The sequence below is a fragment of the Ruditapes philippinarum genome, unplaced genomic scaffold (assembly GCF_026571515.1).
Source record: "Ruditapes philippinarum isolate M1 unplaced genomic scaffold, ASM2657151v2 ctg3766_1_1_1_1, whole genome shotgun sequence".
NCBI lineage: Eukaryota > Metazoa > Mollusca > Bivalvia > Venerida > Veneridae > Ruditapes > Ruditapes philippinarum.
The window spans coordinates 29531-40378 of record NW_026860072.1 but is presented as its reverse complement, the minus strand read 5'-3'; the positions used below and the strand labels follow the sequence as shown (position 1 = coordinate 40378).

General features: G+C 32.7%; 1 protein-coding gene across 1 annotated transcript; it reads right to left on the bottom strand.

The window, feature by feature from the left end:
• Positions 1 to 8310: 8310 nt before the first annotated feature.
• Positions 8311 to 9782, bottom strand: LOC132758767 (uncharacterized). The gene is made up of 2 exons (XM_060750463.1): positions 9353 to 9782; positions 8311 to 8870 (listed from the first exon to the last, which is right to left on the bottom strand). Exons 1-2 carry the CDS (start codon positions 9687 to 9689, stop codon positions 8458 to 8460), a joined length of 750 nt encoding a protein of 249 aa, XP_060606446.1. The 5' UTR covers positions 9690 to 9782; the 3' UTR covers positions 8311 to 8457.
• Positions 9783 to 10848: the final 1066 nt, after the last annotated feature.

Below are 10848 nucleotides of genomic sequence, written 5' to 3'. Positions count from 1 at the left end.
TATATCGGGAATGACCTAGGCAAGGATATAATTGCCACTACTTTAAAAGCGTCTATATCTGCAATTCACAGCCAGCTAAATATTATCGAGATGTTACACTACGCCTATAGTATTTTCAGGGTTTCTAAAGGTTGGCTATTTGCGTAAATATTAAACTTTAAAGTATTGGACAAAAGTTGATTAATCAAAATAATAACTTGAATTCAAATGTATTGATTTTTGCAAATACATAAGCCAAATAGTTCGTACAATGGGCCCTAATATGTGCACGGTCTTAGGTAGTACCCTTCCTATCTTATGGGGTTATTACACTGTAAGGTTCGGGTTAGGCTAAAGATATAAAACGACTTATGAACTTCTAAAAACAGAACCAACAAAAAAGAGCGCACCCTGGAACTATCTAGTATGTTTCTACTTACTTATAGGATCTTGAGCGGATGTTAACTAAGTCCCCTTTAAAAGAGTTGGACCACCCTTCCCGGATCCGGCTTGATATCATAGACAGATTTTATGGCCTTTTTCAAATGTAGCTCCCTCCCACATTGATGTTAGATATCTTCATATCAAAATATTGAAGATATTCTTTTTTGTTTTGTTTGCTTTTCTCTTAGTTTCGTATTCAGTTTGTTCTCTCTCTGTTATGTGCACCCTGTTATGTTTCAGTATCCTTTAATTAACAAATAGATTCCCACCAGGATGGATGCAAAAACTTTACAATCAGCGAAATTTATGTTGTTGGTAACCGCCATCATTTGAGGTCACGAGAAATTGAGATTATAAACCAATCAATGTATATAAATGAATGCAAACCAGTTGCCATCTACAGTGTTTGAAAGCTGAAAAGTCGCACACATGTTATCTGCAACTGTCTGATGAAAGCCGAGTCAAGGACATACTTATGTTTGCTTTATACATGCTTAAGAATCATGTCCTAGGAAAAGAAATCAAGACTAAAAATTGGATAGATTAAAATTCAATGCATATACAAGTTTTAATGCAATACTGCATTTAAATGCCCTAATGGAACATTTTCTGATCTGTTTCTGTCTGTTTGTTTGGTTTTTATGGCGTACCAACACAATTGAGATCATATGAAATGTTTTTGGCTAATCTCGGATGTTACAAGCTTAAGGCAGACTAAGGGTAAACCCCGTTGGGATAAACGGTGACTGCCATTTGGATGCCTTAACCCTAAATAAAAATGGAACGGTAAATGGAAACCGAACCCTGTGTCAGATATTTTGAAGAAAGGAAACCCTGTTTTGATATACAGAGTAATCATTCGTTAGTACGTTTAAATATTTTTGTATATTGCTATAACAACATGGCACTGACGATGAATCGAACGTACAAAAAGGCAAATTCTATATGATTAATATTAATAACATCTTACAAGTTTGCATTTCGGTGTCCAAGAAATGGTTAGATTTAGCTATACCTTATGTGCACCTTCATGAATTATTGCCGACACAAGTGAATATCTATCAAAAGCCGCAAACATTGTGGGAATAAACATTGTGGGAATAAGAGTGAGGTTTGGTTAACCATTAACTTGTTTAAACTTGTTTTAACTCCAAGGAGTATTTATGCTGAGCCCTATGTGTTCCTCAGATGTATGTCTTTGTCGTTTCATACTGTTTTGTGAACTTTTGTTTGTCTCCCATATTTTTTTCCAGTGTACGGTAAGTATCTTCCTCCTTGGCCCCTGTTTTATTTCTTCAATCCCCTTCCCCGAATCTCCTACCCCCTTCTCTTGTGCCCTTGTACTTTGTGGGCCTATTATTCAATCATTTATTCGTGTCGACATGCATATCAGTAATGTAATAAAGCGAAGCCTCTGTAGAAATAAACGTGTCTTGCAAAAAGTCCAGCTTGTGTGTCAGGATATCTTCGGGGGGGGGGGGGGTAAATTGAAAAAAAAAAGAATCTCTTAGAACACACGAGAAATTGCAAATAATTCAGTTTCAGTTTGATTGAGCCAGTTACTGGACGATAAGCAAAACTCAACATTAAAACACGAAAATGGGGACATCAAGAAACCGTCGTTGATGTATTTATACGGCAGTTATGCCAGACTCACGATCAATTTACCCTAAAGCAACAGAAGTCTTTTTTTTAAAAGACCTACATTGAACTATCGATAAAACAAAATCCGGATAAATGAGATGAAATATTTTCCATATATATTCTCTCAATTATTACTCCGATTTATTGTATGATTTATCTATCTACTTTTTTTTTTGCTTAGGGCTTTAATTGTTTAGCAGAACTTTGTGTGGGAGAAAAAAGTGCAATTTGTAAGCAAATGTTATATCGGGAATGACCTAGGCAAGGATATAATTGCCACTACTTTAAAAGCGTCTATATCTGCAAATCACAGCCAGCTAAATATTATCGAGATGTTACACTACGCCTATAGTATTTTCAGGGTTTCTAAAGGTTGGCTATTTGCGTAAATATTAAACTTTAAAGTATTGGACAAAAGTTGATTAATCAAAATAATAACTTGAATTCAAATGTATTGATTTTTGCAAATACATAAGCCAAATAGTTCGTACAATGGGCCCTAATATGTGCACGGTCTTAGGTAGTACCCTTCCTATCTTATGGGGTTATTACACTGTAAGGTTCTGTAGAAATAAACGTGTCTTGCAAAAAGTCCAGCTTGTGTGTCAGGATATCTTCGGGGGGGGGGGGGGGAAATTGAAAAAAAAAGAATCTCTTAGAACACACGAGAAATTGCAAATAATTCAGTTTCAGTTTGATTGAGCCAGTTACTGGACGATAAGCAAAACTCAACATTAAAACACGAAAATGGGGACATCAAGAAACCGTCGTTGATGTATTTATACGGCAGTTATGCCAGACTCACGATCAATTTACCCTAAAGCAACAGAAGTCTTTTTTTTAAAAGACCTACATTGAACTATCGATAAAACAAAATCCGGATAAATGAGATGAAATATTTTCCATGGAATATCAAGTAAAACATTCAACTTTCAGTTTTAAACAATCAAAGAATACTCAATTCAGCGAATAAACACGTCTAGCAAAATATTCCATAATTCTTTAAACAACGACTTGGTTATTTATTATATAATCATCTGGTGAAACAAAGTAACCATTGACAAGATCATCAAGAAAATCGTAGTTTGTGAATATGAAGTTTACGTCAATGATATCACTGTCAAAACAATCTTATACGTCGCTTTAATGCTGAAATACTTATTTGACATAAAATTTATTCGAAATTACCTGATATCAAAAACGAGAATCGGGTTATAGTGATCGTTCATTCATCATAAATGTTTAATAATAAAATACAAAATTGTTAAAAGTTACAGTAAGTTCTTTATTTACAATTACAATTATCAATGCCTTTAATATGGTACACATAGAAGAAGAAAAATTTTAAAAAATCAATAACATGTCCATGTTTATTTGATTGCCATTATCATTATTAGAAGTAATGTTATTTTTACTATATTGTGATAGTTCCATCAACATACTAAAACAGAATTGTTATTGAAGATTCAAAATTTGTGATTAATATAAATATAGAGGCAAGCATACGACACTAAAAAGATAAGACTGTACAAAATATGTCTTTAAATATTCAAAAGAACACCCGTGAAAGATGGCCTTCTATGTCTGGAATCAGAAAACATCGCATTTTTATGATATGTACTCTTTACATACACGCGGCCACCAATCGCCATCTACACAGGAGCCAATACCGAGCTACAGCTGCTACTGTTGCTTTCGTATTCTGTTGTCGCTGCAACTTCAGTATCCATATAAACGATAGCTACGGTCATATACTTTGCATCGACATTACATACGTGGACACTGAATTCATACAGACCAGCCAGGGGTGCTGTAAAGATGCTTGTGTTTTGTCATATCCATTACCTTCGTTAAGTAAAATTTCAGAGAAGACGACAGTTTCACCGTCGCCATATGCTCTACCTGACATTGTATATGTGTTAAATGCTATCGTCGGTGTTTTCGTGAACTTGCCTGAAGCACAAATGTTAAGAAATTGATATTATGATCAATGGTAATGATTCTTGGTTACAGTATCTTGTGAATATGTTATTGATAACTGTACAAGAAACGGAGTTTAATTCAAAATGTATAAAATAGAGGAGAACATAACCCGTTAAGAAAGATTTAAAATTTATTTACTAGCTTGAAGGATCAGTTAGAAATTTTATTTTCTCTTAAACTCTAAGTAATACATTTCTTCATTGTTTAAAAAATATACAATTTTGATAGCGTTTGCTCATAATTTATTCAGCTTGATATCTATACAAATGAATCAATCTTACTTCTATGAATTAGGTAAATTTTAGTTTATTGCGCAATGGTCAATACTTATTAGAAAAAAATATCCATGCTTTATCTAAACAAAATTTTTTAAGATGTGAACATTTTAACATTAGCTGTTGACCAATTAGCAGAAATATAAATTCAAAGAGAAAAGTTGTTTTACTTACCAACAAGTTTTTCAAGCTGAACCGTTTTGTCTTTGAGTTCTTCACGGATCTTCTTGTAGTCATCAAGCATTTGACCAATCATAATCATTTAACCCCTAACATTTTTTAACATTTTTCTTGTTTAATTTTTGTTGTATCGATTACAACTTTCATTTTCGAAAGCGGTTCCTTGAAAGGGATTATACGGATAACCAGATATCAGAATCTGAATGCGAAGTTTTTATCTATCTTGGCACCTGTAAAAATCACAAATTGGTAAGCAATTAAACATTTTCAAATTGATAGATTGAAGAATGAAACATAAGATACTAACATTATTTTGTTTTGAATGATTATGGTTACTAGCTGGCAGTAATACAATCATGCTTAAGGTTTAAATTTCAATAACCTTATACTTCGGATATAATGAGAAAACTGGAGTCAACTGTGATGTCAAACTTCTATGGAAAAATCCTAACAGAATGACAAATAGGGTAAAGTGTCTTCGAGATATCACATCTGATCAACGGTATGATCATTTCAAACACTGGTGATCAGTAGTTAAACTGAAAATAGTGTTGATGATATTAATGAAACTGATGATCTTATATTAGATGATATTAAAGACAGATTGTTTAATAGTGACATAACTGATAATGAAATTATTGAGGTCTTGAAAAATATTAATCCTTAAATATCTACTTCAGGTTATTTGGTAGCAGATTATTTTATTTTTGGTACAACAATTTTATTTCCTTATTTTGTGAAGCTCTTAAAAATAGGCTCTGCACTTTAGGTGCATTTCCTTCAAATTGGTCAGAAAAAGTTATATCTATCTTTTTAAAAAAAGGGAACAATTGACAATTCAGATTATTACAGCAGTATTGCTCTTTTAGATATTTAAGTTATATTAAAAAAAATATTAAGAAAGGATAAGTAAGAAGAACATTACACGTCAACACCAGGGATGTTTATGTTGTTTTATTATCTACCGGTTTCGACCTACCGTGAGGTCTTCATCAGGATAAATTTTGACAGAAATTTGGGCCTGAAGTATTAAAAATGTACTAAAAAATATTAGTATATTAACAACTCGTGTAACTTTTTACTATAAGGCTCTACATAAAATAAGTAAAGCCCAATCAGGTTTTCGTAGTGGATATTTTACTATTTATAATGGCTAAGTATTGTATTTAAAAGTGTATACATATTTGGAAATGAAAGGTAAAACGGTTTAAGCTGCCATTAAGAAGGCTTTCTATAATATGTATTTCCTTTGCCATATGTAGTAGCCTTTTTTAGGGTGGGGTCAATATTATCAATAATGAAGTGAACACACATAGAGAAAAAACGTAATAGCAGCCAATTTACGAGAATTCTCAAGTCTTCTATACATATTACCAATATGTAATAGACTATCATTTCCCCGTGAAGTAATATAATTATAATAAATGTTAATCTTATCTTAGGCAAATGACCACCAAAATGATAATTGCTTCTTTAAAAGCATCTATATCTGCATATTAACAGCCAGCTAAACAATATCGAGAAGTTATACCATGCCTATAGCCTTTTTATAGTTTCTAAAGGTTGGCTATTGGCGTAATAATAATATAATAATATAAAATTTTAGACAAAACTTGATTGATCTAAAATAATAACTTGAATTCAACTTGTATTGACTCTTGCAAATACATAAGCCAAATATTTCGTACGATCTGCACTAATATGTGCATGGTCTTAGGCAGACCCATCCTATATTATAGTTCTATTCCCATGTGCAGGTTAAGCTAAAGATATAAACGACTTATGGACTTCTAAAAACGCTCAAATTGCAGGATTTCATCACATTTGTATTCAGTTTTAAATATTTTTTTGTTAGTGCTGTTTATGCATTAATGTATGGACATAAAATACTCTGATTAGCACAATTAATATCATTATACTAGTGAAGAACTTTATGTTCTGAAATGACAAGAGTATTAACAACATTAGTGTTTCATGTCATAGGAAAAAAACTCAAGTCTAAAAATTTGATAGATTAAACAATGCAATGCAAATACAACTTTTAATGCAATATTGGATTCGAATGCCCAAATGGAATAGTTTCTGAACTGTTTGTTTGGTTTTATGGTGTACCAACACAATTGAGGTCATATGAAAATGTTTAATATCGGATAATACAAGCTTAAGGCAAAACAAGGGTAAAACCCGTTTGGATGGGTGACTTTGGATGCCTTAACCCTATAAGGCAACTGGAAAGGTAAAGGAAAACAGAACCCTGTGTAAGATATTTTGAAGAAAGGAAATACTGTTATGATATGAAGAGTTATCATGTTTACATTTAGCATTTATTAATACGTTAAAATATTTTTGTATATTGCTATAACAACATGGCACTGTCGATGATTTGAACGTACAAACGGCAAATTCTATATGATTGCTATCAACACAATCTTACATGTTTGCATTTCGGTGTCCAAAAAATGGTCAGCTTTAGCTATACCTTAGGTGCACCTTCATATATTATTGCCGACACAAGTGAATATCTGTCAAAAACCAAAAACATGTTTGGAATAAGAGTGAGGTTTAGTGCACCATTAACCGGTTTAAACTCGCAGTACTTGTGCTGTTGACCGTTCCAAGGCGGAGCCCCTCTGTGTTCCTCAGATGTATGTCTTTGTCGTTTTATACTGTTTTGCTGTCACTTTTGTTTGTGCCCCATGTTCTTCTTCTCGTGTACGGTAAGTACCTTCCTCCTTGGCTCTAGTGTTATTTCTTTAATCCCTCCTTTCTTTAAGCCCCCCTTCCCCGAATGTCCTATGCCTTTCCCTGTGCCCTTTTACTTTGTGGGCCTATTATTCAATAATTTATGTGTGTCGACATGCACATCGGTAATGTGATAAAGCGAAGCCTCTGTAGAAATAAACGTGTCTTGTAAAAAGTCCAGCTTGTGTGTCAGGATATCTTGGGGGGGGGGGGTAAATTGAAAAAAAAGAATCTCTAAGAACACACGAGAAATTGCAAATAATTCAGTTTCTGTCAAGGAAACTTTGGGGTGTGTGGGGAAATAAAAAAAATTAATCATTTAAGAACACACAAAACGGCGAAATTGCAAATAATTAAGTTTCAGTTTAATTGAGCAAGTTTCTGGACGGTCAGCAAAACACATCATTAAAACACGAAAATGGTGACATCGAGAAACCACCGCTGATGTGTTTATACGGCGGTTATGCCGGACTCACGATCAATTTACCCAAAGCAACAGAAGTTTTTTTTTAAAAGACCTACATTGAACTATCGATAAAACAAAATCCGGATAAATGAGATGAAATATTTTCCATGGAATATCAAGTAAAACATTCAACTTTCAGTTTTAAACAATCAAAGAATACTCAATTCAGCGAATAAACACGTCTAGTAAAATATTCCATAATTCTTTAAACAACGACTTGGTTATTTATTATATAATCATCTGGTGAAACAAAGTAACCATTGAGAAGATCATCAAGAAAATCGTAGTTTGTGAATATGAAGTTTACGTCACTGATATCACTGTCAAAACGATCTAATACGTCGCTTTAATGCTGAAATACTTATTTGACATAAAATTTATTCGAAATTACCTGATATCAAAAACGAGAATCGGGTTATAGTGGTCGTTCATTCATCATAAATGTTGAATAATAAAATACAAAATTGTTAAAAGTTACAGTAAGTTCTTTATTTACAATTACAATTATCAATGCCTTTAATATGGTACACATAGAAGAAGAAAATTTTTAAAAAATCAATAACATGTCCATGTTTATTTGATTGCCATTATCATTATTAGAAGTAATGTTATTTTTACTATATTGTGATAGTTCCATCAACATACTAAAACAGAATTGTTATTGAAGATTCAAAATTTGTGATTAGTATAAATATAGAGGCAAGCATACGACACTAAAAAGATAAGACTGTACAAAATATGTCTTTAAATATTCAAAAGAACACCCGTGAAAGATGGCCTTCTATGTCTGGAATCAGAAAACATTGCATTTTTATGATATGTACTCTTTACATACACGCGGCCACCAATCGCCATCTTCACAGGAGCCAATACCGGGCTACAGCTGCTACTGTTGCTTTCGTATTCTGTTGTCGCTGCAACTTCAGTATCCATATAAACGATAGCTACGGTCATAAACTTTGCATCGACATTACATAAGTGGACACTGAATTCATACAGACCAGCCAGGGGTGCTGTAAAGATTCCTGTGCTTTTGTCATATCCATTACCTTCGTTAAGTAAAATTTCAGAGAAGACGACAGTTTCACCGTCGCCATAGACTCGACCTGGCATTAAATATGCGTTAAATGCTATCGTCGGTGTTTTTGTGAAATTGCCTGAAGCACAAATGTTAAGAAATTGATATTATGATCAATGGTAATGATACTTGGTTACAGTATATTGTGAATATGTTATTGATAACTGAAAAAGAAACGGAGAAGAAAGTTATTGTTTAATTCGAAGTGTATAAAAATGAGAAGAACATTACCCCTTAAGAAAGATTTAAAATTTATTTACTAGCTTGAAGGATCAGTTAGAAATTTTATTTTCTCTTAAACTCTAAGTAATACATTTCTACATTTATTTTTTTTTACAATTTTGATGGCGTTTGTTCATAATTTATTTAGCTGGTTATTCATACAAATGAATCTATGTTACTTCTAACGTATTAAATAAGGTAAATTTTAGTTTATTGCGCAATGGTCAATACTTCCAGGCTTTATCTAAACAAAATTTTTTGAAGATGTGAACAATTAAGCATTAGCTGTTGACCAATAAGCAGAAATAAAATTTCAAACAGAAAAGTTGTTAAACTTACCAGCAAACTTTTCAAGCTGAGCCGTTTTGTCTTTGAGTTCTTCACGGATCTTCTTGTAGTCATCAAGCATTTGACCAATTTGTTGATTTTGTTTCACAAACTCTCGTTTCATTTCCTGCTTCCGATGTTCCATTATAGACAACATGTTCTCTTCAAAAGTTTCCTTTTCTTTATCCCACTGATTCATTTTAGCTTCCATTCTGACCATTGTCTCTAACATTTGTTTGTCATATTTGAATTTTGAACATGCCGGCTCTATATCGGGTTCACTTGCTGTTGAGTAGCACACTAAAGTAAGAAACACAAAAGCTCTAACTGAATTGTAGTAACAAGCCATCCTTCTCTTAGATAACAAGTATAAGTGAATAATGAATAAGAAAAATGTATACAGACACTTTATACTTTAAAGCAGGACGTTAAATATTTTCAAATACCCGATAACAACGACAATGTTCATGTCCATGGACCTTTTTGTTGATGTTGCGTGATTTGCAATTTTTTTCTTCTTTTATGTATCTGACAATCTTTCAAAAACCGACAGAAAACATCACGTAATACAAAACATTCGCTTTGAAAAATAGTTATATAATATGTACAACTACGATCAATCAGTGTTTTTAGCGTGACTTATTCACAAAATATTATAGACACACACGCACGCACGCACACACATATACTGAAAATACTGGTCATTATAACACCAAAAATCCCTAATTCTAGACTGACGTAATTTTCTTATCCTTTGGGATAATTGATTTTAACACTTTTAAATGTTGGAAATAGAATACAGCGTAAAGCCTGTTTAAGGGATCGTAATGGATGTTGCACTTTTTCATTGTCCCCCATGTACGAACAGCAAATCGAGTTTGCAATTTTCATGCAATTTGTACTGATTTATACACTTTATCCAGTATTTTCCTATCGATATTACATGATTTCCATATCATTTGTTTTTGCTTATTACAATATTCAAATTGATTTCGATATAGCCGGATATCGTTATATCCGGGAGGCAATCAACTAAATAAAGTTACAAACGAAAAATATAAACAAACAAAACCCGGAATTGGGACCTGCATCCTTACAGCCGCTATAGTTATAAATAGATTTGTCTGTGTAATCATATTGCCAAGAAGAACCTTATAATTCATTTTGACTTTTTATGTTTACATCTAGAAACGTATAAATTCGGAATATTTTTATTGATTCGATGTTCCACAATTGTTTTTCTCCGCTTCTTCAAATTATTCTGTATTCCAAATACTTCTTAATTTGGAGCCCCTTCCTTAACACTTTTCTTGTACAATTAAAACTTTCGTTTTCGAAAACGGTTATACGGATAACCAGATATCGGAATGTGAATGCGAAATCTATCTTGGCACCTGCACAATCACAATTTGGTAAGCAGTTAAACTCTTACAAATTGATAGATTTAAAAATGAAAAATAAGATACTAACATTATTTTGCTTTAATTGATTCTTGTTACTAGCTGGCA

What these genes read in the sequence shown, in the direction of transcription:
- LOC132758767 (XM_060750463.1), bottom strand. Translation starts at nt 9,689, where the DNA reads ATGGCTTGTTACTACAATTCAGTTAGAGCTTTTGTGTTTCTTACTTTA. An exon ending in TCAGCTTGAAAAGTTTGCTG is followed by an intron (nt 8,871 to 9,352) that starts GTAAGTTTAACA and finishes TTTGTGCTTCAG; the next exon opens with GCAATTTCACAAAAACACCG.